We start from the raw sequence: 27,971 nt of genomic DNA on the forward strand, positions 1-27,971 counted from the left end.
TACTCAAAATGTTAAGAGCCAATGTAATCCATCATTGAAAGTGCTCCAAACAAACAGCTTTAGTCTTTGTACTTACCAGGGTATTTCCATAGTATGATCAGTACAGGTAGCAGATTGAAGCTTTGATGTTCCAGGAGGGAGGAGCATCACTGTAATGTGTTGCTCCATCATCTGGCATCCCTGGTAACTCACAGGTAGATTTTATGTATAAGAATATCTTCCTGGGTATGAGACTCCCAAGACAGAATCATTTTAGACTTTGGCTAATTAAAAGTCTAAAGTCTAATTAAAAGTCTAAAAAATATGAATAGATTAATAGGGAACTTTTGGTTGTTTTGAAAAAAAGATTATGCATTTCAGAATGGAAGCTCCTCAGATGCAACTTTTCTGATTTATAGAGTCACAGAATTGGGGAGGGGGTAGGTGAGGGAAAGAAAGAGGAGAGGGGGAGGGGGACAGAGGGAGAGAAAGAGAAAGGGAACAGGGCAAGGAGGAAGGAGAGAGAAAGGGAAAGGGAGAGAGACCAGGGAAAGGAAAAGACAGTTTCAGAGCTGGAAGGGACCTAGGCAGCTGGCAAATCCATTGCCTGTTGCTTAGAGTTTTGAGTGATCCAGATATGTGGAAATCAGGATTTCAGGAAATCAGAGAAAGCTTAGAGAAGAGAAGACAGTTTGGCCACAAGAATTTGGCAAGTTGTATGAAAGAGGGATTAAAATGAAGTTTACTCAGCTCCAAAAATTAGAACTAGAAAGTAATGAGTAGAGCTCGTAGAGGAAAACTGAGGATACATGGCTGGAAATACTCACAAGTATCTGACCAGAAATGCAGTAAAGCATCTTGGGAGGAAGTGCTTTCTCCCTCCCTGGAAGTCTTCAAACAAAGACCGATGGGGCACTTGTCCAGTTTACCATAAAAGAGTTTGATTCTGGTTGAGGTTGTACTAGCTGGCCTCAGGTCCTTTTTAACTGTGACAAAAATTCCGTACCTTCTCATCAGGATTTCCTTCCTGGTGACTCAGTTTGTCACCCAACAAATAATGGGGTGCAGTACAATTCTGATTTCCCAAAAATTCCACCCAGTTTCCTGTTACTCCCTAACCCACTCCACCCCCCAATTCCTTCCTGTTAAGCTATAGTCTAACCCCCTTACCTGGGTGACTGATTGTCCAACTATGCTTCTGGTTTATCTTTCGTGTTCTTTCCATCCCCCAATAGCTTAGATCACCTGGAGATACAGAGGAATAGAGGGGAAATAGGAACTCCAATATGACTCAAGCTATCCCTGCTCCCTCCCCGTTTTCTGCACATAGACAACTTGGGACTGTACACTTCTACTACTGCCAAGAGACAAGCCTAACTAGCCTAAGTGAAGAAATTGGAAAAAATCAAAACTAACAGTAGAAGTACCAGCGGGAAATTCCAAGCCTGCAATTACCCCCTTTTAGAGCCCCCATTGGAGTCCAAGGAAGGCTTTGGTGCTGAATAAGGTCATAAGAGACCCACCATTAACTTTGGTTTTCAGCAGCCTTGAGTTTAGTTAAAAAGGAGGCGTTTCTAGCTCTTGAACCAAGGTTTGTGTAAAGTGTTAATACATCATCTGAGAGAGGCCTGACATTCCACCCTATCCTTTGAACTCCTTCCCATAAACAAAAGCATGAAAGACACAGGCATGTGGGACTGACCTTGATGTTTCTGAGAGTGTATGCGTGAAGATTACATTGTTTGGGAATCAACTGGAGGAAAATGGAGGAGTAGGCTGGGAGAGAGAAAAGGAAGAGAGAGGGAGGAGAGGATGCAGGGAACGAGGGAGAGAGAAAAAAGGAAGGAAGAAAGAGAAGGAATGAGATAAGTGAAAAAAACATTTAAATTCTTACTATATGCCTGACACTAGGTGCTGAGGATGTAAATGAGGGAAAGAAGTGTGTGTGTGTGAGAGAGAGACAGAGACAGGAGAAGGAGGACAAGGAAAGAGAAAGGCATGGAGAAAGAGAGAGGGAGGGAGAGAAAGAGGGGGAAAAAAAAGAAACAAGGTTGGATTTTTTTCCAGATATGGAAAGCTTTCAGAATTCTGTTGGCTAATGAGGAGGCTATTTCAGCAGTGGGTATAAAATGTTCCTCAGAGACAGCATTCCCTGATAAACTTCCATTAACACACTTGGCTGAATTTAGCTGGTTTTTATCTATAACATGAATAGATGCAAAGGAAAGTATCTTGGAAAGGATTTGAAAAAAAAAAACCTGAGGAGATTTTTCTAAAATTTTAGTATCTGGTCCTTCCTTTTATTTCAACACTTAAAAAAACTAAGAAAATAGGTCTATTAAAAAAACATGAAAAGTTTCCATAGCAGCTGCCTCTCTTCCTTAGTACTTTAGAAATCAGGACTTAAAAGAAGAGTGTTTGCCATCAGATTAGATATCTTGAAAATTTCCTAATCTTTTATAGGTCTTAACAAATTGAGCCAGATGGAAACATGAATGATCCTTAAGCATGTATTCCTTTTTCTAAGGCAGCTTCTGTTCAAGCCAAATGTATAGTCACACACACACACACACACACACACACACACACACACACACACAAAGAGACAGAGAGAGAGAGACAGAGAGAGACAGACAGACAGAGAGACAGGGAGAGGAAGAAAGAGATGCACAGAGAGAGACAGAGAGGGAGGAAGGAAGGGAGCTAGAGACAGAGAGAGAGAGAGAGAGAGAGAGAGAGAAAGAGGGAGGGAGAGAGGGGGGAGAGAGAAAGTGACAGGCTCTATCTAAGGCAAATTTTTTGAACTCTTGATGTATCAAATTGGGAAGTCATTCAATTCCTCTCTTCAGGTTGTCTACCTTTTTCTTTTTGTATCCCTAGCACTTAACACAATGGTTGGTACAAAAGTGTTACATGTAGATTCATTCATTCATTCATTCATTCATTCATTCATTCAGTGTTATTCACACTGTGACTGAAGAGCCTGCATGTCAGTAATAACACTGATATTAACAGTTTCCCCTCCAGTCAGTGACCTTTACATTTCAATGATTCCTGAGGTTGTGCTTCAATTGAGAATTATTCATAGATAGAGTGCCATTGAATGTCAAGGTTGCCAAGATATGTGTTGGATGGTTTAATCCTACTTACTTTTTATGAATGAGTATTTGGTAAATGAAACAATTCAACTCTAACATGATGTTGGACAAAACACTTTGAGTGTGTTTGCATTCTGCCTTGGAACATACTTTGCTCAGTCTGAAGGGCATTTTAAACTCTCTCCACTGAGCTGTTTGGCTTTTCCTGGTTTCTGCTACCCATTTTTTCTGGTCTTTGATGATGTCTTCCTGAGACCACAGTTGGTTAGATGATGAGGGATCCGATCAACAAATTATTTCAGAAGAGAAAATTGGTTTGATTGACTGAGTAATGAAATCGAGTCATTCCTAAGCCATTATGGCATGATCTGTTCGGTAGGGTCATTTAAATGCTGCAAGACTGTATTCTTTTTTTCCATTCTCATACAGAAAACTAGCAAATGAACTAAGCATGCTCAACAACACTAATGTAGCTCACTCATCCTAAATTGAGACAACTTTTATCTGTTTCCTTTGGAATACCAATGAGATCTGTTCCTCGCTTTCTAATTACAGAAGTACTAACTTCTTTCAGTGTTCCTTTTTCTCTCAAGCTACAAGAATCTCAGAGCCTTTTAAGTCACAGTCTCAACAAACACACATCTCCCTACATCCAGGACACAAGGGCTTGGCTTTAGCATAGACATGGAGAGTAGGCACCTCCTTTCCTTCCTCTGCTTTGGAACCCATGATTTCAGGACTGGAGGAAAGGCCATTAGACTTTATCATATGCAACTTCTACAGTTTACACATGGTGAAACTGAAATATGTGGCAGTGGAATACTTTGTTTGAGGTTAAGCTGTTAGTTAGTGGCTAAATTAGGACAAGGAAGCTAGGTGGTACCATAGTGCTGGGCCTGGAGTCAGGAAGACCCATCTTCCCAAGTTCAAATCTGGCCTCAGACACTTACTAGTTGTATGGCTCTGAGCAAGTCACTTCACCCTGTTTGCCTCAGTTTCTTCATCTGTAAAATGAGCTAGAGAAAGAAATGGCAAATCATTTCAGTTTCTCTATCAGGAAAACCCCAAATGGGATCATGGAGAGTCAGGCAAAATTGAAAAATGACCGAAAAAAATAACAAAACAGAGAAACTAGACAAGAACCCAAAATGATTTCCTGAGTCATCAGAATATGCCTCAAAACAAATCCAGTTTAACAAGAGTGATCTAAATACTATGAGAAGATAGCTGAGGAGAAAATAAAGCATTACTTGGGGTATTAAAAAATGAAGGCCTAATTAAAACTAGTGTTCTTTTTTATTTTTTTAAGAGCTACTATTAAGAAGGGTGTATATTTGGGGGTTCTCAAGCTTTCAACAAACAGAGACTAATGGGTACTTGGTAACTGCTTTACCTCTTTTACCTGAGACTATGTAGTGTAGTGGACAGAGAAAGCTGGTTTCTGCATCTGAAAGACAGTTCAAGACCTACTTCTGACACATGATGGTGGTGTGATCCTAGGCAAGTCCATTAACCTTTTAGCGTTCTAGAGAATTCTCTGAAACTATGGGGTGTTGAAAAGGTATCTACTGCCAGTAACAAAAGAAGTTTGCTCCTTCAAAAGTTCCATGAGCAAATGAAATCACAGGTTCATTCCTTGTCTCTAATATTGTATGTGGTTTTGTTTATCTCTGTAGAAAAAGATGGTTTTTTTTCTATTATAGGTTAATTTAAGCACAGGAGTCAGGAAGGGATAGGGAATGAGAAGGAAGCCTTGAAGGGGAAGGGAATGACCCTTGAAATCTACTGAATGACATTTTCCCATATTTCTCCTCCTCTTTACTCATTTCACTCCAAAAGGGAAGTGGGGAGGGGCTGATGATATTGAAAATAACACGCAATGAAAACCTGAACCAGCCAGCTTATGAGCAGGCTTTTAATGACTTCTGTAATCCTTAATGAGGAAATGGAAGTTGAGCTCATGGTGCATTCATCTGGGGAAAGCACTCTCGTAATTCTCCAGGAACCTGTCATCTGAAATTCTTGTCCTGGCTCCATAAACCCTTTGATTCCTAAACCTTTCAGAGGAGCCTAAGCTGAAATCAAAGTCCCGTTGCTTAGGGTCGGTCGACATGTCAGACGTGGTCACATTTGAAAGGGTTCAATGAACCTGCAGATTGAGGTAGAAATGAGGGACCTCATTGAACAAGTTTGGCACTGACTTACCTGCTTGGTGTGCCTCTGGATTCTTAGGTCTTTTTCACTTCATTTCCTTTGGATTTCAAACTGCAGGCTTTAAAGACTCAAAGTTTTTTTCCCCCCTTGGAAGATGGCTGAGAAGTTTTTTTCAGATGTTTAATTAGGAGGTGGCACATGTGTATTTATAAAATGAACCTATTACCCAACTCATGAAGCAGGCAGAAGTTCTTTCATTCATTCCTTCAACAAGCATTTATTAAATTCCTACTATGCACTAGGCCCAGAGCTAGGTTCTGGGGTTACAAAGACAAAAGCAAACAAACAAACAAACAAACAAAACCACCTGAAACAGTCCTGCCCTCAAGACACTTACTTTTCTTGCTCTTCTAGCGGAAGTATTTTTTGATGAAAAGCAAAGAAGAAAATAAACAGTTAGGAAGGGACTTTAGTGTTAGGAGGGACCTTGGAGCACATTGAATTCAACTTTCTCATTGGACAGATAGAAAAGGATTGTCCGGGATCACACCACTATTAAGTGTCTGAGGCTGGATTTGAATCCAGGCCTTGCTCTATCCACTACACCAAAGTGTAATCTTTTATTGAAAGAATTTTCTTATGATAAAAGATGTGTGTTAATCATGCCTCATGCTTGATTACTGCCATTTTGTCAAAACTTAAAGAGAAATAAACACAATTACTGTTTGGCCATGGATTCATTTCTGCCAGGCTTCCGATATGTTCTTTCCTTCATAGTACCAATCAGGGATTGAGACTGAGATTGAGGCAGTAGTTAGAGCATTGGGTTTGGAATCTAGAAGACCTCCCTTCCAATCACATACAACCTTTGGCAAGCTGTTTAATCTCTTGGAGTCTCTGCACATCTACAAAATGGAGAGAGGTATCACATGGAGCACCTACTTTGCTGAATCATGGAGAGTCCCAAATGGAATAATACTTGGCAAGCACTTCACCATAGAAGCCCTCTAGAAAGGGTCACTTAGTTTTGCTCATATGGTTTAGAAGGCAAAGGACCCAATAGGATGGTGGGGAAATGAGACTTGGTGGTTTCGAGGAGACCTCTTCCTTATTTTCTTCATTGTTTTTTGTGAAACCTCGTCCTTCCACACAGCTGCCAGTTCCAGGTCTGACCGCATCACTCATGTGCTCAAGTAGTTCCCATGACTTGTTAGGGCTTCAGGATAAAAATACAAATTCCTCTATATTCTGTTGAAAGCTCTTCACACCTGGGCTGCCTCCTGCATTTCCAGAATTGTTCACTATGTATCAATTGCATAAATGTGTTTGTATATATGCATATGTGTATGTATGTGTGTGCACTCACATGTGTATATACATCAACACAGGCACATGTATGTGGCTATATGCATGTTGCTCATGACTCCCTTTCATGCATTCTAGATTGCAGCCAGAATGGTCTTCTAGCTGTACCTCTTCTAGCATTCCAGCTCCCCTCTTACCTCTGACCAAAGGTCCCCTTTGCTTTGAATGCCCTACCTCCTCACCTCCGTCTCATAGGAACTGGGCTCCAGTCACCCTTCTCCCCCTATGTGAAGCCTTTCTTAATTCCCATCCCAAGCTGTGAATGCCTCTTTTGGACCTGGAAATGACCTTATTTTCTGTATTTCTTATACTTGCTTTTATGTGCACATGTTGTTTTCCATTATGGAATATAAACTCCTTGAGGGCAGGGACTGTCTCCTTTTTGTCTTTGTACACTCAGCTTGTAACATAGCGCCTGGTACAGTAGCTGTTTACTAAATGCTTGTGGAATGACTGATTGATTGATGAAAAAACCCACTGCCATTGCTTTATATTCCAGTGCTCTGTCTCTTGTGGTCGGGGGCATAAACAACGAAATGTGTACTGCATGGCAAAAGATGGAAAACATTTAGAAAGTGATTACTGTAAGCATCTGGCTAAGCCTAACGGGCAAAGAAAGTGCAGAGGAGGAAGATGCCCCAAGTGGAAGGCTGGAGCCTGGAGCCAGGTGAGCAATGACTTCTCCCCTCCGAGTCTGTAGTCTTCCTTAGCTGAATCGCTGGTACCAAACAAGGGAAGTGATGTTTCTTCTGCATGTGGTCTGTGTTGATCTTTTACAGTGGGGTGGAAGAGGGAGGAGACAACATTCAGAAAGTCTCCATTGGTTGGCACTCGACCCAGTTTAGAATGGGTAGCCATCTATCTGGTCAGGAGCTGGGCTGAAGGTTACCTTTGAACTCCCTCAAGACAGGATTTACTAAGTAAATCAGTACAAACAGGATGAAAGAGGGACTTTACCCTACTTAAGAGAACAGACCCTTTTTCAAGAGTCTTAAATGTTTCCATGTATATGGGAGCAGTTGGTAAGCCAGTCTTAGTCCTCTTTATCTATTCATTAAAGCAGACCCCTAGAAAGAACTCCTAGCCTTTACTTAACAACATTTCTGGCTTGATTTTCGTTACTGTGTGCACTTGAAAGTAACGAAACTCTTTGAAAAGAATATAAGCTTAAAGGGGTCTTTTCCTCAATCGATAAGACTTAACAGGATTTTTCTGTACATCAATCGATGAAAAATCAAACAGGTTGACCTGCAAAGGGCCCCAGGACATAGCCTCTGATAAAGATTCTTTGAGAGGTTCCACATTGTTAAGCAGGACCTAAAGCATATTTGGACATGACCACATTAACATGGGCATGATTTTGGCATTCTCAGTTTCAAAATAAAAAAGAAATGAACTCGAGAGGTTTGGGTCCCTGACATTTTTAAGGAATGAGCAAATCTCTTAGATTTTGTAAAACTCTAGCCAAATCAGATTTTTTTTTCTCCTAACCCTAACCATACGGCTAATAGCTCACATGTTCTCTCAGTCTTACTCTGTTTTTTTTTTTTCTCGTCATCTCAGTTTTTCTAGCCATTTTCTAATCCTCTTAGATTTTCTGCGACCAGGCCTCCCTCCACCAGGCCTCCCCCCACGTCTGCTCCACTCAAGAAAAATAAACACATGGGTTTGTTCAGTGTCCGTGCAAAGCCCCTTTAATCCTGGTTAAGCCTTTATCCTAATGAATGATCAATCTATTTTTCAAAAAATCGAACAGTCAAAGTATCAGCTGGTTGTCTCTTAGACTGATTTGGTTCTTACTCTGGTTTCATGGACCAATTGAATTACAAAGCTATAGTTCAGTTTGACCCATCATTCTTTAATTTTTTTTCTATCTTATTGATATACTTGCTTGGTTTCTGGTCTCTTGTCCTGGAGAACATTCGATTAGTCTCAGAGCTAACAACAGCATTATTTAAGATCTCCCATTAATTAGTTTGTTCTGTAAAGTTTCATGCCCTGTCACTTTTCCTTATGGTTCACCATTTCTACCCCTAGCTGCATGTTCCCTTGAAGGGCTTTTCATTATTATTATATTACAGAAAAGAGATTAAAAGAATCTTTTGCTTGTTATTGGTAAACACGCTTAGCTCTATTTCTAGATTCTCTGGGATTGTGGTAGTAAGCAAAAATCTTCCACGCATTTCTGATCATTAGGCTTAACCACTGGGGGATGACAGTAGATAAAAGGATTACAAGGTATGTACTCCCCTGGAAAAGAGCTTCACCTGTTAAGAAATGATGCCTTATGGAAGTCATTTCTATAGCTAACAAAATAAAGTTATGTAACGGACTTCTCCCTGCTTTAAAATGCGTTGATTTGATTTGTTGGAATGAATGATCAAAACACCCAGGTCAAGCCTCTGTGCAGTGGGAGTCCATTTGTACCATTTGGAAAAGGGGCTGGAATGAATTAGAGTCCTGTCATGTACAGGGAAAGGTGACCCAAACACTTGGGGAATATTGGCAGGCTAATGAGCTGACTTGAAACAAGTAGAGACTCTCATGCTGAAGGAACAAGAGGAACAACCCCTCAGCCTCAACTCTTCAGAATTATTGGTTTTAAACCACTTGTTTTGGGACTCTCTTTGTCTGATGTGCATCTGCCGCTTGAAATTGAGTTGAATCATGAGCATAATTTCTCTCCCTGGCAGAAAGTGAGAGTAGGAATAAAATTTGTAAAAATGCAAGCTTGCAGAAGGCCCTGCCTAACTGTAAAATCTACCAAAACCAAAAAGCATTGAGGATGCAGTGTTTCTGAGACAGAAATGAGAAAAATGGATTTCAAAGCCTTCTTAAAGTTGTTCTGAAATTTACACATTTTAGAATCTTTAGCATGAAAAGGAAATGAGCCATTTATAGGTAAATAACTTCAGGATTTTGAAAAGCAGTTCTCAGCCACTTACTTTGTCCATCATGGTGAGTCTAGGCAGTACGCAATTAGAACATTTATTCTTGTGGCACTATGAAAATTTGCCATAAATTTTTATTACCTGCATCATTTCTGTGCAATTGTTCTTTTATAATAATTAGAAAAATAATACTGATCTTTAGCATTTGGAGAATGTATGGAAGAAAAATATCATTCGGGTAGGGGAGGGGAGTAGGCTTCCCACCCCTGAGATTTCATTGTTGCGGGGAATTGCCAATATGAAAACTCTCCAGTGATGGAAATCAACAACTTGTCTCTGAATTACAGTCTTACAGAGCTGTCTTAAGAGGTTTATCAAATTCCCATGATCACACAGCTACTTTGTGTGAAGGGCAGGATTCCACCCATGGGCCCACTATCTATCTGGTATCCTGGGAATTCTTAACTTTGTATGTATCATGAGCCGCTTTGGCAGTCTAGGGAAGCCCATGGACTACTTCTCAGAATAATGTGCTTAAATGCATAAAATAAAATGCCTGGGATAACAAAAGGAGGTGAATTATAGTAAAATACAATGATCAGAATATTTGAAGTTCACAGAACCCCTAAACTACACGGTCATATCTTCCTTGAGGATTCAAAATAGAATATAGATCATTAGGTTTAGGAGGACTATTGAAAGAAAACTATTGATAGTTTCTAAAATTGATAGTTTATAAAATGTTGACCCAGAAGCCATCGAATCGGAGGATGATTGTGTAGACCTTTTGACACAAGCAACATCTGAGGTGAGGGACTCTGTCATACATTTATCTTTCCCCACTGCCAAAGCCAGGGAGGTTCCACTTCTATATTTGATCTTTGGCAAGGAAATAAACATAGTGTCTGCTGTTTTCCTTTTAATTTTCTTTTATGTGAAAAGGGTGCATTCGCCTTCCATTGTGTGGTTAGCAGTGTTCTCAGCCACATTTTTGGTGGGACAGGGTTTAGGAGCCATACTTTCAAGCAGAGAGATAGATTCTCATCCACTGAAGCCACGAGTTGGTCTGTCTAGTACCTACCTGATAGAGAGCTCTTTGCCTTGGCCATTCCTTCACAGTTGTGAGATACATACTATGATCCTTGTACCATAGTTGCATCAACATGTGAAGAATGAAGGACAAGAGGAAGATGGTCTGTCAGATAATAGGGTCAAATCTTCCTTCCATCCCACTCCTCCCCACACACGTAGTTTCATAATTAATTAAAGACTGCCTGATTGACTTTGCTTAAGTTGTGATAATTATCTCTTGTTTCTACTTGACTCTTTTGGTGTAAGGATTGGCAAGTAGGGTGGTAAGCAAGCAGCTTTGGTACCATGGAAAGAGAACTAGCTCTGGAATTCTGGGGACAGAATGCTTACTACCTGCATATGACCTTCATCTCCTGGGTCTCAATTTCCTTGGATATAAAATGAGATCATTGACCTCAACGATAACCTCGACTAGATGATCTCAAAGGTCCCTTCCAAGTCTAAATCAATGATCCTATGACTAGATTGAGGTCCTTTCTAGCTCATGGTCTATGATCTTTTGAAAGTCAATTCTAAACAACATTCTCTTTTAAAATTTATTTATTTTTACAAGCATTTATCATCTATTCCTCACACTGCTTCACTCCAATAAAATAATTTTTAAGAAAAGAAAATCTTGCTAACAAATTTGCATGCACACACACACATACACAAAACAAATTCTCCCATTGTCCATGTCTAAAACTTTTTGTCTTTCTACATTTTCAGTCCATTTTAAAGCTTCCTGCCTCTGTGGCAGAAACTGGGTTGCACGTTCCTTCTTTAGTCCAATACCCTAATTTATAGGCTCAGGAAATTTAGAGGTTGTCTCATTCAACTTCATATGACACATGAGGAAATTGAGGCCCAGAATGTTAAAGAATTTCCATGACTCAATTTATTTGTTTTGTGCCCAAAAAATGTTTTCAGATATTTTTCTATATATGATTAATGGACACGGAGCCAAAAGAGTACTGCAGGATGGGAATCGGAGATTTAGAGCTAGAACTGACCTTAGAGGCCATCCTCTCCTTCTCAGACCCTATTCAGATCTGAGGTCCTTCTGTGCCTTAAATCAAATGTGTTACTTTTGTAAGGTCAGTGATTTAGGGATACTACTGTTGCTAGGTAGAGAATCTAGAGAAATGTGCTCAGTTCTCACAGCCCAGTAGTTATGAACTAATAACAAAACACATTGCAAACTGTGCCAGTAATCTGTAATATTAAGAGAATGGCCCTAAAATATTGTGTTCAGCCTTTCCAGTTTCAGAGCTTTCCTCTGCAAACTAGCTGAGAGTTAGCAAAAAACACTCCCATCTAAGCAGCAGAATCATGCTAGGTCTGTTTGGTTGGTTTTGTTATACTTTTGAATGACTTTTTTTAAGGAAGTTTTCAGAATTAACTACTGAGAACTCAATGGAAACTCAAAATGGACTGCCAGCACCATAGAAATGGTTGTAACAACAAATAGTGTGCCACAGGGCAGTCAACCTCACACACCCCAACTCTGAAAATGTCACAGAGGCCAGCTGCAATATTTCAGCCATTCAGAGCCTGCACCTTGCTGGGCATTTGTAATCATGTGAAATTGTTTCCTACCCATTACTTCTCCAAATGACTTTGGCATTTTAAAAATATGGCTAATTTTTCCCTTTAAAGGTTCACATTCATCCTCTGGATTTTTTGATCTGTAGTTAATGTATGACCATGAAATTGATGAATAGAAATCGACATCTTCCTTGACTTAATTTACTGAAGCCCCAAACTCCTGTCATCTCATTTTTCTTGTTCTTTTTTTTTTCACTCTGCCACTTGATGCATTTTCAGCACATGAATTTAAGCAACAGTACATTATTCAACTTATTATCTTCACTTTATGACCCCAAATAGAGGTTTAATTACATTAGGAGACACTTATAGACCATATCTTAGCATTGGTAATGTGCAAGCCATAGATGAGTACAGTTGCACCAGAAAATTGGCCTTTGGCAGAGAAATAATCACAAAAACCACTGACATCAAGAGACATGCCATGGTATAGTATCTGGAAGGCTGGTTACAAAGACCCGCAGGTGCCTCTTACAAGTATTAGCCCTGTGACCATGGGGAAGTTGTGGTCTTTCCCAATGCCTCCAAGTGTCTCTTTCACACCATACCTTCAAAGGGAATTGCCATGGAATGTTAGTAAGAGTTTTCACCAAGGGAGTTCCTTTAAATAATTGAAGTCACAGGTGTGGACTCCCCTCTTAAAAAAAACAGGCATTTATATATTGTTTAAAAATTTGGAAAGCATTTAAAACATACGAATTCCTTTGAACTTCACAGGAACTCTATTGTAGGTAGTAAAAAGGGGTAACCTACTGGAGTGTTAGCATGAATGCCCCTCACCCTCCCAAGTCCTCCCAAAACTCATCATGTTTTGTTTTTTCTTTTAGGTTATTAAAACATTTTTAAGGGTTTGGGCTCAGTCTAATACTAAGTCCTGAGCTAACATTCCTGCCGCATCTGCCATTTAACAGAAATCTACATAGGGCTTTGGTTGCTATGGGTTATTACTCAGACAATTTATCCTGGAACATGACTGCCTTTTGCACTGAAGACACAATATTCCAATTGAATGGCAGCCAAATGGTTTGTTTTTCGTTTTGCCCTCTGCCTTCAATGGTTTTTCTAACATTGGCAAAGTAGTTACCCTATAGCGTGGCCTCTTGTACTTGTTATGTGTGCCTTAGACATCCACCCCTCCAGTAGACCCTCTGTTTTCAGTAGCACATACTTTATCTCCCTTCATCCCTATCATCCCCAGGGGAGCAAATTTGACCTCAAAAACCTGATTTTTTGTGTGCCCCTAATGTATTAACTCCTATTTCCATGGTTCAGCCTCAGGTAATGCCATCCACGATTATTCATAATCTTTGCCCGTTATCCAATTAGCTTTCCTATAAACCTTTAAAGGCTGACAGCCATATCAGTGCTCACGTGGGAAATATTTGAATAAATTTGGATGCATGGCCACCCTTCTAAAGAAAGACACTTTTATTGCTAAGTATCTGTAATGGAAAAAAATGACTACTTGAAGGAATTCATTTGGTTATGCTTTATGATGTTTTCTGATAGTGAATTCTCATTAGTCTTACCCAGTGATGAATTTTCCTGCATGCTAATTGAAAGAGAATTTTCGCATTGTGTCATCAGCTTAATTCCATTATTTACAAAGTCCCACTCAGATGTATGGGGTCTTAATACATGTTAAACATTCTTGGTAGTGGCAGCCGCATTAAAGAAGGCGGAGATAGCCCTGTAGTTTGGCAAACATTTTTAATGACCAAGAATGCCCCTCCTAATCATATGATGGTTTTCCTTTCTTATTGTCTAAACCTTAATAAAAGCAATCATTCTTATCCTGTTCACAAGCAAGATTATGGAGCCTCACCATAAAGAAACCATAAAAAATTAATTTAGAAAAGAGTTAATTGCAGATTTAATATGTTGTATTGTGGGGTTGGGTCAATAAACTATTTTCATATGATTTACATTATCCCTTCAAGGGCTGAAAACACTTAAGAAAATGTTTCTTTTTTTCCTCCTGCCCCCTCCCCATCCTCTTAATATATGCATTCATACTTGTAATTTCTTTACAAGAAAGAAATCAGGTAGAAGAACATTTTGCAAGGCAGTGGATGAGAGGAGATAACTTCTACTTATATGACTATAAAGTGTTCGATGGTTTATTTTATATTTCCACAGGTGGTTTTTTGTTTTTCAGAATCGTGCTATGAACCTCTAGTCTTACCCTACATTTGAATTCTCATGTGCCCCCAATACTCAGACATAAATCATTTTTGTTTTTCACTTGATGTAACATTTCTGTTTTTATAGTGTTCCAATATTGTCCCTGAATTTTTCCCTTTTCGTTCAGACTTACTTCTTAGAGTTTCCAGTGCCAAAGTGGTTGGGATTTCTTGCTTCAGTATTGACTTCTGGGGCTTGAGTGAAAACAAACCCCAAATTTTGTGTTTTTCTAGAACTAAAATGTTGTCTTTGATGTCTTTCTTTGGAAATATCAGAAATAGCCCAGGTAATTGTAGGTTTTTCATTAGGAATGTAAGCCTCTTTTCCGTCCTCTCTCCCCCACTGCCCCCCAAAATATAAGAAGTTCCCACTTACTCTGTCTGTCTCCTCAGTGCTCTGTGTCTTGTGGCCAAGGAGTCCAGCAGAGGAATGTGGAGTGTCGGACTGGAACCCACAAAACAAGGGAGACCGAATGCAACTTGTACACCAGACCTGCATCCGAGCAGACCTGCCACTCCCCAGCATGTCCACTGTATACTTGGAGGACGGAGGAATGGCAAAGTGTAAGTAAAAGGCTGGGGGCAGGCAGCTGTCGGGCGTCCTTCCCTCCCTGATCTCCCCCCGCCCACCCCCAATGTTCACCGGCCGGCATCACATTACTTCTGCTGTGAAGTCCAGCCACCGGGAAGGACGACAGCTCTGGCTCCAGCAGAGTCCTCTGTCAGACAGCCAGGATTGACAGTGCCCGGGGTGAGCGTCCTCTTCGTTTTTACACAATGTAGGGACAGTGTTTGGAACATTCAAGTTTGGCTAATAGTGAGGAAAGAGTCCGTCTTGTTCTGAAGGAGGAGAGGATGAGAGATGAGATTAGGAGGTGGAGAAAAACCTTTAAAGCAATGCTACACCATTATTGGTAGGAAAAAGTCCACTTCGGACTTCATTGAGGTCCCACACAATATTTTTCTTCCTGGGTGTCTCTTAGTGGACTGTTGTGTGGACAACAGTTGTTGTCCCTAAAACTTCAGCTAATTTCCAAGGGTCTGAGAACTTAAAAAATCCAAAAATATTTGGTCTAAAATAACTGCTCACCAGAATTACAATGAGTAGACTGTGTTTTTTTGTGGGTTTTCCCACTTGCAGTTAATATTTGGTTCAGGAAAATTATGGCACCATGGTGAAGAGCATGGACTTTGAAATCAGAAGAGCTTGGTTGAAATTCTCATATCTGACACTGACCACCTGCATCAGTATTGGGCAGTTTACTTACCTTCCAGATGGAGAAGCAGTTTCCTCACCTATAAAATGGAGGCATTGGATTAGGTAACCTCTGGGATCTAGAAGAGATCTTCTAGATCTTCAGATCTGTAAATCTTCTAGATCTATATTTATGATTCTATGACCTAGGGCTCTGATCCTAGCTCTGTTACTGACAGCCTGTGTGACCTTAATCAAATCATACTTAAAATATCTCTGGAACAGTCATATTGCATTGCATCCATGTATCAACAGTTTATTCAGTCTTTCCCCCAAATGACAGACCCCTATTTTGGGGGAATCTTTTTTTCTGGGAGAGCTTTTAGAATAAGATGTCACAGGATTTTTAGAGTCTTACCCAGGAGTAGAGGGAGAGAAGATGTCTTGTGGACTCTTCCAACTCGGATTTCACAACTATCTTACTGTTTTTCTGGTAGTTTCCTGAAATCTTCCTTTGCTCCTCTCCATACACACACACACACACACACACACACACACACACACACACCCCTTTTATACCATTTCTGCTGATTTTCTTCCCTCTTTCTCACACCTAGAGAAGCAATTACTTTCTACCTTTTAAAGGTAAATCTTGCCAATTCTTTAGGTACTAATTACTCAAGGTATGAGCATCTAGGGTATCTGCTTATCTTCTTCCTTCATTTCTATCCTTGTTAGCACTTGGGATAGGGGGAGGGATCTTTGTGTCCCTACTAAGAGATATTTAGGACAGATGAAATTAAAACTGTTCTGTTGGTAAAAGAGGAAATGTGTTGGAATTGCCAGTGATTTTCAGTCCATTTTACTGTTCCATGTTCCATTGTACTCTGGAGCTGGCTATGTTTAACAAATCAATGAAGTGTAACTTAGCAAGGTCAGCTCTCCATTTCTTCCTAAAGTCAGTGCCAACATGACTGACCGAATGTGGAGGAGAGGAATACCTCCCTCTGTCTTACTTTTAACCAGCATATCATTTTGTCTTTCCCTTTGACATTCTAACTTTGTCTTCCTCCCTTCTCTCGCCTCACAGTTTCCTTCCTCCCTTCCTTCTCTCCTTCTCTCTCTCTTTCCCTCCCTCCCCCCCACAAACCTGCACCAGATTTAAATCCAGCTAAGTGTTCCAAGCTCTGAAAAGCAAGCAAGCATTGAGAATGGCTTAAAGCTGAGTACTAACACCTTGGCCAAATATTTTCAATTCCTGAAACAACCACAAGAATGAAAATTTCAGTCCTCAGTCCACGTCGAAAGTTCCTTTTGCATGCCAAAGAATGCAAATCTTGTCTTGAACACATTAGGCAAAATAATCTTCCCACCCCCCACCCCCCCGCCTTACAAACTGAATAAGCCCATGTATTAATTTCATCTGCAGGAAACATTTGCTTATTTGTTTATTCTCCCTTCAAATAATTCCATTTGCTGAGGATAAGAACAGAATGCTCAATGGATCTGGGTCCCATGGAGGTCTCCTCCTTGCTCCCTCCCTCACAACATTTTTCTAAAAATCCAGAGTTATCTCTAGCACTGAAAATATTAATGAGGCACTTTTTGGATAAGTGCATCAAGCAGATCGACCCTAGCGTTGAATCCTCTGACTAGTTTCCTATCCCACATATATGCAGGCAGAAGTAGGGGATCTGAGGAAGGTCAGGCTGTAGGCATTACAGTGTAGCAGGGAATGAAGGGAGCCTGGTGGGAGGGGCACCAGACAGTAGTCTATTCATGCCCCTGTCCAGCATTTTTTAAGCACCTAGTATGTGCTGGGTACTGTGCATGGTACTGGGGATACAAAAACAAAATTAAAACCTGTTTCTGCCCTGCAAAAGGGAGAGTTGGCAGTATAGATGCCAGGAGAGAAAAGTACACATTGGTAAACAATCCATAATGAAGTTTCACATCCAAAGCCATAAAGGAGGCATGTTATTAACCATTCATGGTAATGATGAGGACAGTCCTGACATTAATAATAGGTAGCATGTAAGCAGCATTGTAACACACTTTACATATGTCATTATTTGAGCCTCACAACAAATCTTTGAAGTAACTGTTAGTATCTCCATTTTATAAGAAATTTATTTGTAGAATTTCCAGCACTGAGAGGGCCTCCAGTGGCCATCTAATCCAGCCCATATGCAAAAACAAAAGAAACTCAATACAGTATATTCAACAACTGGTCATCTGACCTTTGAGTGAAGAACACCAATGAACGATGACCTTCATTCTCATGAGAAAACCCATTGCATTCATGGATCCTTCTCAACGTCAAAAAATCTTACATATGTCAAGCCTGAAATGGAAAGGGAACCCACTACCTCCATAGACAGCCCATTCTGTCTTAGAGTGGTGAAATTCTTACCCAAGAAGCTTACTTTTTCTTGGGGATGGGAGGACAATATGAAGTTAAGTGACTTGTCCAGGGTCACATAGGCAGAATTTGAACTCAGGTCTTGAGACTAAACTCTCTCTAGTCACTATACCAAGCTGCCACTCTTGATTCAACTCAGAGAAGCAAACAATGAGTTGATCATAAGGAAGATGGTCCCCAGATTTTTAACTGTGATTTTTTTCTTGGCTGTTGCATTAACTGGTAGAACAATCCAGAAGGAGGACATTAATAGTCTACCCTTAGAATGTTGCCAGATTCTCCCAGATCATTGCTTTTCCCCTCTCCCTTTCTCATATTTCCTGGTTATTCAGGCAATAAGCATTTACTGAGTGCCTACTGTGTGCTGGGCATCGTGTTAATGCTGATGATACAAAGGAAGGCACAAATGGTACCTGTGCCAAGGAGCTCACAGTCTAATGAAAGAGAAACATGCGAACAAGTATGTACAAACAAGATACAGACAGGATAAAATTGGGGATAAGCTCCGAGGGAAGGCATAGTGTCAGCAGGGATTGGGAAAGGCTTCTTGTAAAAGGTGGGGCTTTGTTTAAGCCTGTAAGAAAGTCAGGGAAACTAGAAGGCAAAGATGAGAAGAGGAAGAATTTCAGGCATGAGGGACAAGCCACTGAAAATGCCTGGGAAAATAGAGGTTATTGGGAGGGGAAAGGCACAGAGGCCAGAGTCACTGAATCAGAGAGGACGTAGGGCAGAATAAGGTAGAAGACTGGAAAGGTAGGTGCGGCTCAGGTTGTGAAAGGCTTTGACTGTCAAACAGGATTTCATATTTGGAATTCGAAATAATAAGGGGCCATTGGAGTTTATTGAATGGGGTGACATTCATTGTCAGATCTGTGTTATAGGAAGATCTGAGTGGAGGATAGAATTTTAGGGGACAGATTAGAAGCAAGGAGACCCATCAGAAGGCTGTGACAATAGTCTGGTTATGAGATGATGGGGGCCCACAGCAAGATGACAGCTGTATCAAATGAGAGAAGGGGGCATAAACAAGGGATATAATGAAGGTAGAATCAACAAAACTTGATCTATGGCTCACATTAGGGTAGTAGCAGTGTCAAACACAAGAAGGAGGTATATAGGAGGGATGTGAAGGTAGAATTGACAAAACTTGGCAACAAATGGGATACAGAAGGTGAGAGAAAAAGAAAGTAGAGGATGTTATCTAGTTATGAGCCTGGGATGTTGGGGAAGATGATGGTGCCCTCAGGAATGGTAGGAAAATTAGGAAGAGAGGAGGACCTTGGAGGAGTGATAATAGGTTTGGTTGGGCAATGTTGAGTTTAAGATGTCCATGGGACATCCAGTTCAATCCATTAATTAGCAAATATTTATTGCATGCCTTGGAGTATGTGGAGATTTTGTTCAAGCTTCCTCTTTACTCTGGTTTTAATAATAGCTCACATTTATACAGCAATAAGATTTTCAATGTACTTTGTACGCATTAGCTCATTAGATCCTCCCAACGCTAGGAGGTTGGTGCCGTTATTCTCTCCCCTGCTTTGCAGATGAGGAAGCAGAGAGGTCAAGAGTTCTGCCTATGGTTACACCTTGTGTACCTGAGGCTAAATCTGTATGCCCATTTCTGCTGACTCCAAAGCCAAGCTCTGTCAACTCTGCTAACTCTCCCATCGGTGACAGGTGGTCATTCAGAGATCATGTTTTTCCCACATGGTTCTTAGGTCTGGGCACTGAACAGTGGCAGTTCTTAAAGTCCATGCTTGATGGACTAGAATCTGGTGGTGGTTGGAAAAATACTCCTTTATAAGTCACTGTTTAACAACTACCAAACAGCTGTTGCCTGCTTTCTAAGGGCCTTGTCCTATCTTTGCTTCCAAGTCATTTTTTAAAAATGCATATGTGTTTGGAGGCAGGCTCTGCAGAAAGAAAAAAAAATTAAACAACTTTTTTGTTGCCTAAAAATAAAGACCAAATTTGTCCTTGTGAGTATTTCTTGGGGTCTTTCACATCCCTTTTCGACATAGAGATGAATGTCAAGAAATGTGAGACCTCCTGGTATCTGACAGTCCATACATAGCCCCACCCAGACTGAGTGCTCCTACATAACTTGAGGCTTGTGATTTTCCTGGGTGCCTCATAATGCAGTGGGGCTTTCTTACATCTGGAGATGGAAGATTTTCACCCTGTCCTGAAAAATCACACCTCTGTGTAATTTACACTTTTTCCCAGGGTCAGATAATTATCAGACTCTAAACTCAGAGCCAGTAATTTTGTGCATTTCAAGGACTACAGAAAAGGCAGTCTATCTACCCACATCTAAAAGGGTAATACCCCTGGGGAAGCACTGGGCTTTGAGACTTCAGAGAAGATATTTGGGGGAAAGGCTATCCAATATACAGATCTGGTGAATATTTGGTTTCATGTTTAAGCATTTACTTGGTCCTCAGATGGAAAGATTTCTATAAATAATAAAAGATAAACTGGGAATAAAACACTCTAGCTTTCAATCCCTTTTGTTTATTGAGAGGCCTTTAGCAAGTAGATTGCCCTCTCTGGGCCTCTGTTTTCTTATCTGTAAAATGAGGAGTTTGACTAGAAGCATCTAAGGTAGTTTTGAGCTCTAGCTCAGTAATGATTCTCAGTCGGCCTTTCTATGCCTCAAGTTGACCGTTTGTCAAGATGGCGACTAGACCACCCTTGTGGAAACATGAAGCTAATTTGAGGCAGAAATTCAAAAATACTTTTGAGTTGTTTGAAAGAGAGGTACTTTACTTATTCATTAAGCTCTCAAGCTGATGTTTTTAAAGAAAATTTCTGACTGTCACACACCTTCTCAGGCAACTCTGGTAGGATAAAATACAAAATTCTCTCTGCCTGGCATTGAAAACCCTCCACCATCTGGCTCTGGTCAGTGGTTTGCTGTTTCCCATATATGGTGTTCCATTTCCTATCTCACATCTTTTCACAGGCTATATATTCCCAAGGCCTGTGGGAAACAAGGAGGGAAATAAGAATTTATTAAGCATCTACTATGTTCCAAACACTGTGCTAAACAATTTTACAATTATTATTTGATCCTCAAAACAATCCTGGGAGGTAGGTATGATTACTATCCCCATTTTACAGCTGAGGAAGCTGAGGCAGGGGGTCACAGAGGTAGTAAGTGTCTGAGACTAGATTGGAACTCAGGTTTCCCTGAGTCCAAGACCAGCATTCTATCCAGTGCATCACCTAACTGCCTAGAATACATTATCTCCTCTTTGTTACCTTATGGACTCCCTAGCCATCAACCACAAGAAAAGAAAAATAGGTAGTACCACCCAGGCCATCCAGAGATGCAGTCTGTTGGCCATCATATAGGTTAAATCGAAGAGAGAGCATGAGATATGCTTGTAAAAATGATGGGGAGCCAGGTTGCTATGGGCCTTGAATATTAGTCAAGGGTGTTTGATCTTTATTCAGTAGGAAAATGGGAGCCACTGAAGATTGTGTAGTGAATATCTCTAGATCAATCAACATGGAAGATGATTCTGACAACAAAATACAAGATGGATTGGAAGAGGGAGGAAAACCTTTTGGAGAGAATAGACAAGGGGAATGGGAATGAGTCCTGGTCGGTGGGAGTGGAAATTCATCCATTCAACAAATATTCTTTGAATAGCTACTATGGGAAAGGTACTGAGTTAGGGATATGAAGTCAAAAACAGTAATGCCTGTCCTCAGGAACATTCCATTCCATCATCGAACTCTAGAAATATGGAATGTATCTTTTATTTTATTATAGAAATGTTTTTCCCCTTCTGCTATACTCATACCTCTATGTCAATCCAGATTCCCAAATCCAGAAGAGTTGAAGGCCAGTAACTTTTGGTTACATGCCTTCTCTTTGAGTGTATGGTGAAAAGGAACAAAAACTCAAGTAATTCATTAACCAGAAGAAAAGGGCCTTGAAGGTCTGCCTGGGTGGGGGTGGGAATAGTGATAAGCACTTCAGCTAGCTTGCTTAGGGTAAAATCAAATACCCAAATGTGAATGTTCACAATTTTAATATTTATTATCATTCATTTTTATAAGTCAACGAGTGGTGATTTTTAGGATAGAAAGGTGGCATGACTACATCCAAAAAAAACCAGGAATTTTTGAGAGGTTTGTTTTTCTCCCTGTGCTAAGGAAAGATGGTGTCATTCCATCCACAACTTTTTACCCACAATCCCTTAGAAGTAGACTGAATTTCTGGAGTAGAATGAGTTAACTGGTTTGTGGGGGGCAGGGGTTTCAAACCCACATTCTCATTCTTCAACCTAATGAGCTAACCAGCCATAGTCAAAAAATGAAGAAGTCCCCAACTGAGAATTTGAAACAATCAATCAGGCAACACGTATTAAGTGCCTGCTGTATGCCAGACCGTGTTAGGTCCTTAGTAGGTGTTTCATTTTGTGAACCAGTAAATTATTGTTTTATGCTTAAGAACTCTGAACCTCAAATTACCCTTAAGCTGACAAAAAGAAAAATACCATCATGGCATTGAAGTTATAAGAAGGAAATCCCATGAATAGGAATTGCTTTTGAGACCTTAGGGAGGTGCTCAAGTCTCAAAATGCTCATTGTCACTGCACAGTGCCTGAAAGGCTCTCCCCTACCCCCATACCAGCAGAAAAATTCAGTTTTCATTATGGGATTTCCAGAAATAATTTTGCGTTTTCAATTTCTTTATTCCTTTGATTTTTTCCATTTGCTCACTGATTTATGACTAAGGAGCAAAAAGCATTTGTTTTGAATGTTTGAAAAATCATTTTCAGTCCTTGGTCCCAACTGCAAAAGAATTCGGCACAGCCTCCTCAGAATATGACCCAGTTTCCTCTTGGGGGCTATGATTTTCTGCCCACATAGTCTGGAAAATGAAGGCAGCGAAAAGCAATCAGCCTCACACAGCAGATTATGTGACATCGCCTTGGTTGGTGTCTCTAAGTTTGGGGCCCTTCCTACTGATTGCTGTATTTTCAAGTTCTCGATGACTGGAAAGCAGTCTTCCAGGCATGAAATTTTCAGCCCATTACAGCAAATGATTCCTTTCACATCACCGTCCGTGGGCTAATCTGGTTAGTTGGAAACGGTAACACTTTAGAAGCCTTTTACAGCTGGTAAGTCCTTTCCCCCATTTTTCAGATTAATAACTGGTAGGGCCTTCCAGTTCCACTTTGAGGTAAGTACATTAGAAGGAGGATGTTGCCTGTTAGCATTAGATGTCCTAGGGAGCTCAGCTGCTCAATTATTTCCTCTTTCTGAATTATGGAATATCCTGTGAATCAAGGCAGCCTAGAATTATTAACTATTCACTCAGTCGTATTTTCCAAAGATCCATAATGACATTTCAGAATACCTTTAGAAATTAAAATAAGGCTGGGGACTTCTCAGCCAGCTTCCAGAATGTATCCGAGAAAGAATCCGAGGATTCTTCTATTCTAATATTATATTCATTAAAGTAATAAATCTTTCTGAGTCGTGGACCCCTTTGGCCATCTGGTGAGATCCATGGGTCTCCTCAGAATAATAACTTTAAGACATAAAATAAAATAGAGGATTGAAAAGGAAACCAAAAGTTAATGAAAATGATATAGTTTTTTTTCCAACAATTTTATGGGGTCCCCCCTTTCCCTCACCTCCTCAGAAATCTATCCACAAACCAGTAAGACTGTGGATCCCAATGTAAGAACTGCTATTCTAAATCAATGGGTTCCAGGACTGAGAAAATGGGAAGGAAGGGAGTTGGAGGAAAGAAATTAGCATAACCATAAACTGATATCCATTAAGGCAGGTTCCATTTTGGTTACATAGTCCTGTGGCTCTTGGTTGTGTCTCAAGCCTCTATTGGTAAGAGAAGGGAAGGAAACGAACATTTATTAAGCACTTACTTACTATATGCCAGACGTTGTGCTAAGGGCCTTACAAATATTATCTCATTTGGTCCTCACAGCAACCCGGTAAGGTGGGTACTATGGTGATCACCATTTACAGTTAAGCAAACTGAGGCAGACGGAGGTTAAATGACTTACCCACACAACTAATAAGTATCTGAGGTCACATTTGAACTTGGATCTTCCTGACTTTAGACCCAGCACTCCATCCACTGTGCCAGTCAGCTGCCAGACATTCATATGGTACTTTTTAATTTCCAAAGCTCTTTATGGATCTCATTTGAATCTAATGATTATCATCCCATTTTACAGATGAGAAAGATTGTAAGATCGTAGAGATCTGAAAGGCTCCTCAGAGGTTTGCTGGTACAACCCCTTCATTTTACAGCTGAGGAAGCTGAGGCCCAAAGAGGTTATGTAACTCATCCAGCGTGTCTAAGGTGGAATTTGAATGCAAGTCTTCCCACCTCCCCACCGTATAATCCACTTGACCACAGCTGCTTCTAAAAATCATTAAAGCTCTTACTTTTCCCCCCATCATTCCCTTCATCATCTCAATTCCTCAGACACTGGAAAAGCAGTATTTTTATCGAGGGTTGACCATCCTTCAGGAATAGAGGCATTCTTTTTTTCAAAAAACAATTTTTGATCAATAAGCATTCTTTCTTCCGTGTTGGGAGAGAGGAAAACAAAACTCTTGTAACAAACATACATAGTCAAGCAAAGAAAATTTCTGCATCAGCCATGTTCAGAAATGTGTGTTTGATTCTGGACTGGGGGGGAAGTCTGTTATGTCTAGTCAGGAGGGTGGGAGGCATGCTCTGTCACTGGCCCTTTGGAATCCTACTTGGTCACTTCACAGGTCAAAGTTCTCAAGTCTTTCAGGGTCATTTGCCTTTACAATATATGATGTATTTTTCACAGACCTTCAGATTTCAGTCTGGTCTCCTTATTTTATGGCTAAGCATAATAGCATCATAGACTTAGTTCTAAAACCAGAAAGAGGTAAAGGGGGAACAAGCATTTAGTAAATGCCTACTGTGTACTTGGCTCCATGCGAAGTATACTCTATCATTTGATCCTCACAATAGCCCTGAAAGTTAAGTGTTATTATTGGCCCCACTTCATAGGTGAGGAAACTGAGGTGGATAGAGACTAGACTTGCTAGTAAGTCTCTAAGGCCACATCTGAACTCTCATCTTCCTGATTCAAGACCCAGAGCTCTATCCACTGGACTACCTAGGTGCTATTTAGTACAGAGATTCTTGACTTTTGGAGTGACCCCTTTAGCAGTCTGGTTTAAACTTATGAGCCCTTTCTCAGAATGATGCACAAAATAAAATACACACAATTACAAAGGAATCAAATCATAGGGACATGCAGTTATCAAAATATTGAAAAACTCTTGATCTGGCCATGACCATCATTTCAGAGAAGAGGAAAGTGAGGCGCCAGGAGGTTCATTGAAAAAAAATTGAAATGCCAAGGTCACTCAGGTCATCAATTCTAAACTAGGGTTTTAACATAGGTCCTCTTTCTCTGAATCCTGTGTTCTTGCCACCATGTAGTTAGGACCAGAGGCTGATTTCTGGTGCTTTTGGGTTCCACAGCCCACAGTTTGTGAATCACTGTTATATGATAAAGTCTGTTCCTAAGTGACACATGGTAGTGTTCTTCAGTGACCCAACACCCACAAAGTTGCTTGGGCCCCATGGTGAAGGCTTCCATTTGGCCAATACCTCAGCCCTGCTGGATGCTGCGTGGGTGATGCAGCATGTCATCTGGTGACCGCTTCTTGTGTATTTACAGTGCACGAAGACATGCGGAACAGGCTCCAGGTATCGAAAGGTGGTGTGCGTGAATGGAAACGAGATCCAGGATCACAGCCAGCACTGTGACCCCAGCCAGCGGCCGGCAGATCGAGAGAGCTGCAGTCTGCAGCCGTGTGAATACATCTGGATCACTGGCGAATGGTCGGAGGTAAGTCAGCATGGCAGGAAAATTATATCTTTGTCTTTACTACCTCTTAACATATCAAGAATTTCCTTCTTTATTAATTCCTAATTTTAAAAAATAATAACAGTCTGAGAAGGGGTCCCTAGGCTTGCCCATGGGTCACCAAAAAAGGTGAAGAACCCCTGATCTTTTACATGTGTTATCTCATCTTTTCATCAGAATAGCTGGAATGAAAGGAAAGAACCCAAATTATTTTCATTTAACAAATAGAGTAACTGAGGCATGCAACAATTAGGTGACTCCAGGATCATTTATTTGCCCAGTCTCCTGCCTTCCACCACTTCCTTCATACTTAATGGGTCCCTGCATCTTCCTTCACCTTTAGAGGGATTTTCACATCCCTATTTGATCATTTTTGCTTATTTTCCCCTATGTGAGTATAGGGTGATGAGGAAGGTTATAAAAATGACCAGAAAACTCTTTAATCACAAAATGATGAGATCTGTAACTGCTGCTTCCATAGGCAGTGGATGCTACTTTGCCTGATAAGGCCATATGAAGTCTTCAGGAAATATCCAGATTTCTCCTTTTCTCCTCCTTTTCATCAAGTCTGGAGACTCATCAGCAAAGAAGCTTTGTGTAATTGTGGAGCTAGCTGTCTGTCCCTCAGGGCTGTTCCTCATCCTCTCCTCTGCAGGCTTGCTGAGGAGCCTCATCCGTCAGCAGTGGCCCATTAGTCAGAACTGTGATGGTGTCTCTCTAAACCTAGGTCAAAGGAAAGAATAAGGCAATTAGGGAGAGAATTAAGAAAATTAAGACAAGAGAATTAAGGCAAAATTGTCTCTGATCCTGAAATCCTCTGGCTGGCTGCTTAAAACCTCCAACTTGCCTTTTCATCAGTAAACAAAGCTTAGTTTGATCTGTGAGAGCACAAGCAGCAATTAGGAGCATCCTTGTTTCTGAATGGCTACCAGTGCTTTCATAAACCAGCTTGGCCTCAACACCTGGCATACTGCCTCAACAGTGTGGTGGAAAGACACTAGATTTGCCTTCTGAAAGGGGAATAATAGCACTTACCTCATGGGGTCATTGTGAAAAGCAAATGAGGTCATAAAATCAGAGAATTAGGGAGTTTTAAGCAGCCATCTAGTTCCAACCCATACACAGAAGACATCTACTGTGTCTGATGAGTGATGATCCCACTTCTATGGAAGTATATATTAAGAAATTTTAGAAAATATGCATCAAAGTATTTTACAGACCTTTAAGTATTACATGAATGCTAGCTATTTTGTACAATGTATAATTTTGGTTAGCATACTCAAGAAAGAGATCCTAAAGCCAATCCACATATGATGGGAACCCTTCGGCAACCTTGTCTAGCCCCTCTAGACCTCCTTGGCGTAATGATGTTCTTCCTAAAATGTAGTGTCCAGGACTGAGCATAATATTCTAGATGTGGTCTTACCAGGGCAGAATGCAGCACTTAATGTTCAGCCTTATCCTGAAAGCTATTTTTCTCAATGCAGCCAACAGTATTTTCTGCGGGAGAGGGGGTGGCTAGAATATTTTTCCGCTAACTCATTGAGTTTGTGATCCACTTACATCCTTAGATCTTTTTTCAAACTACTATCCAACCATGCCTTCCCCATCTTTTCCTTATGAAGTCCATATTTTTTGAACCCTAGTGAAAGACTTTTCATTCATCGCTATCCAATTTCATCTTATGTAGAATCAGGAAATCTGAGTTTAAGGCCTACTTCTCCTATTAACTAATTTTTTTTCCCTTTGGCAAGTTCCTTGTCTTCTATGGGTCTCAGTTTCCTTATCTGTAAAATGTCAGGCTTAGACTTAGATGGCCTCTGAGATCCTTTCCAGTTCTAAATCTATGATGATATTAGCAGCTCAGTTTCCTCATCTATAAAATGAGGGAGTTGAACCAGATGGTCTCTGGTCCCTTCCTGCTCCAACTTTATAGAATTTTAGGGGTCCTCATACTAGTGCATACATACACTGGCTGGGTATGCTAGTAATTCTATTGGACCATGTTGGACTTAAGCTCTGACTCTACTGTCTGTTTTCCGTGCACTTTGCTGCCATCCAGGGGAGAAGATGGGTGATACTTCTAGCTGTAAAA

General features: G+C 40.5%; 1 protein-coding gene and 1 long non-coding RNA gene across 15 annotated transcripts in view; one reads left to right on the top strand and one right to left on the bottom strand.

The window, feature by feature from the left end:
- LOC140497611 (uncharacterized) overlaps positions 1–14,858 on the bottom strand; it is a 32,512-nt gene extending 17,654 nt beyond the window's left edge. For 6 of the 11 annotated variants that reach the window (XR_011964762.1, XR_011964758.1, XR_011964761.1 and 3 more), the window contains exons 1-3: positions 14,726–14,858; positions 1,150–1,224; positions 77–965 (exon numbers count right to left, since the gene is read on the bottom strand). This is a non-coding gene — a long non-coding RNA (uncharacterized lncRNA). The other 5 variants (XR_011964765.1, XR_011964759.1, XR_011964766.1 and 2 more) reach the window with 4 other exon arrangements.
- The window catches only part of ADAMTS9 (ADAM metallopeptidase with thrombospondin type 1 motif 9), a 197,033-nt gene that overhangs the window by 139,110 nt on the left and 29,952 nt on the right, over positions 1–27,971 (top strand). For 3 of the 4 annotated variants that reach the window (XM_072598761.1, XM_072598760.1, XM_072598763.1), the window contains 3 exons: positions 7,096–7,263; positions 14,743–14,913; positions 25,688–25,858. In XM_072598761.1, the coding sequence (XP_072454862.1) occupies positions 7,096–7,263; positions 14,743–14,913; positions 25,688–25,858 (510 nt within the window). The remainder of the gene's footprint in view (positions 1–7,095; positions 7,264–14,742; positions 14,914–25,687; positions 25,859–27,971) is intronic. The other variant, XM_072598762.1, reaches the window with a different exon arrangement.

This window comes from Notamacropus eugenii, chromosome 3 (assembly GCF_028372415.1).
Source record: "Notamacropus eugenii isolate mMacEug1 chromosome 3, mMacEug1.pri_v2, whole genome shotgun sequence".
Lineage (NCBI taxonomy): Eukaryota > Metazoa > Chordata > Mammalia > Diprotodontia > Macropodidae > Notamacropus > Notamacropus eugenii.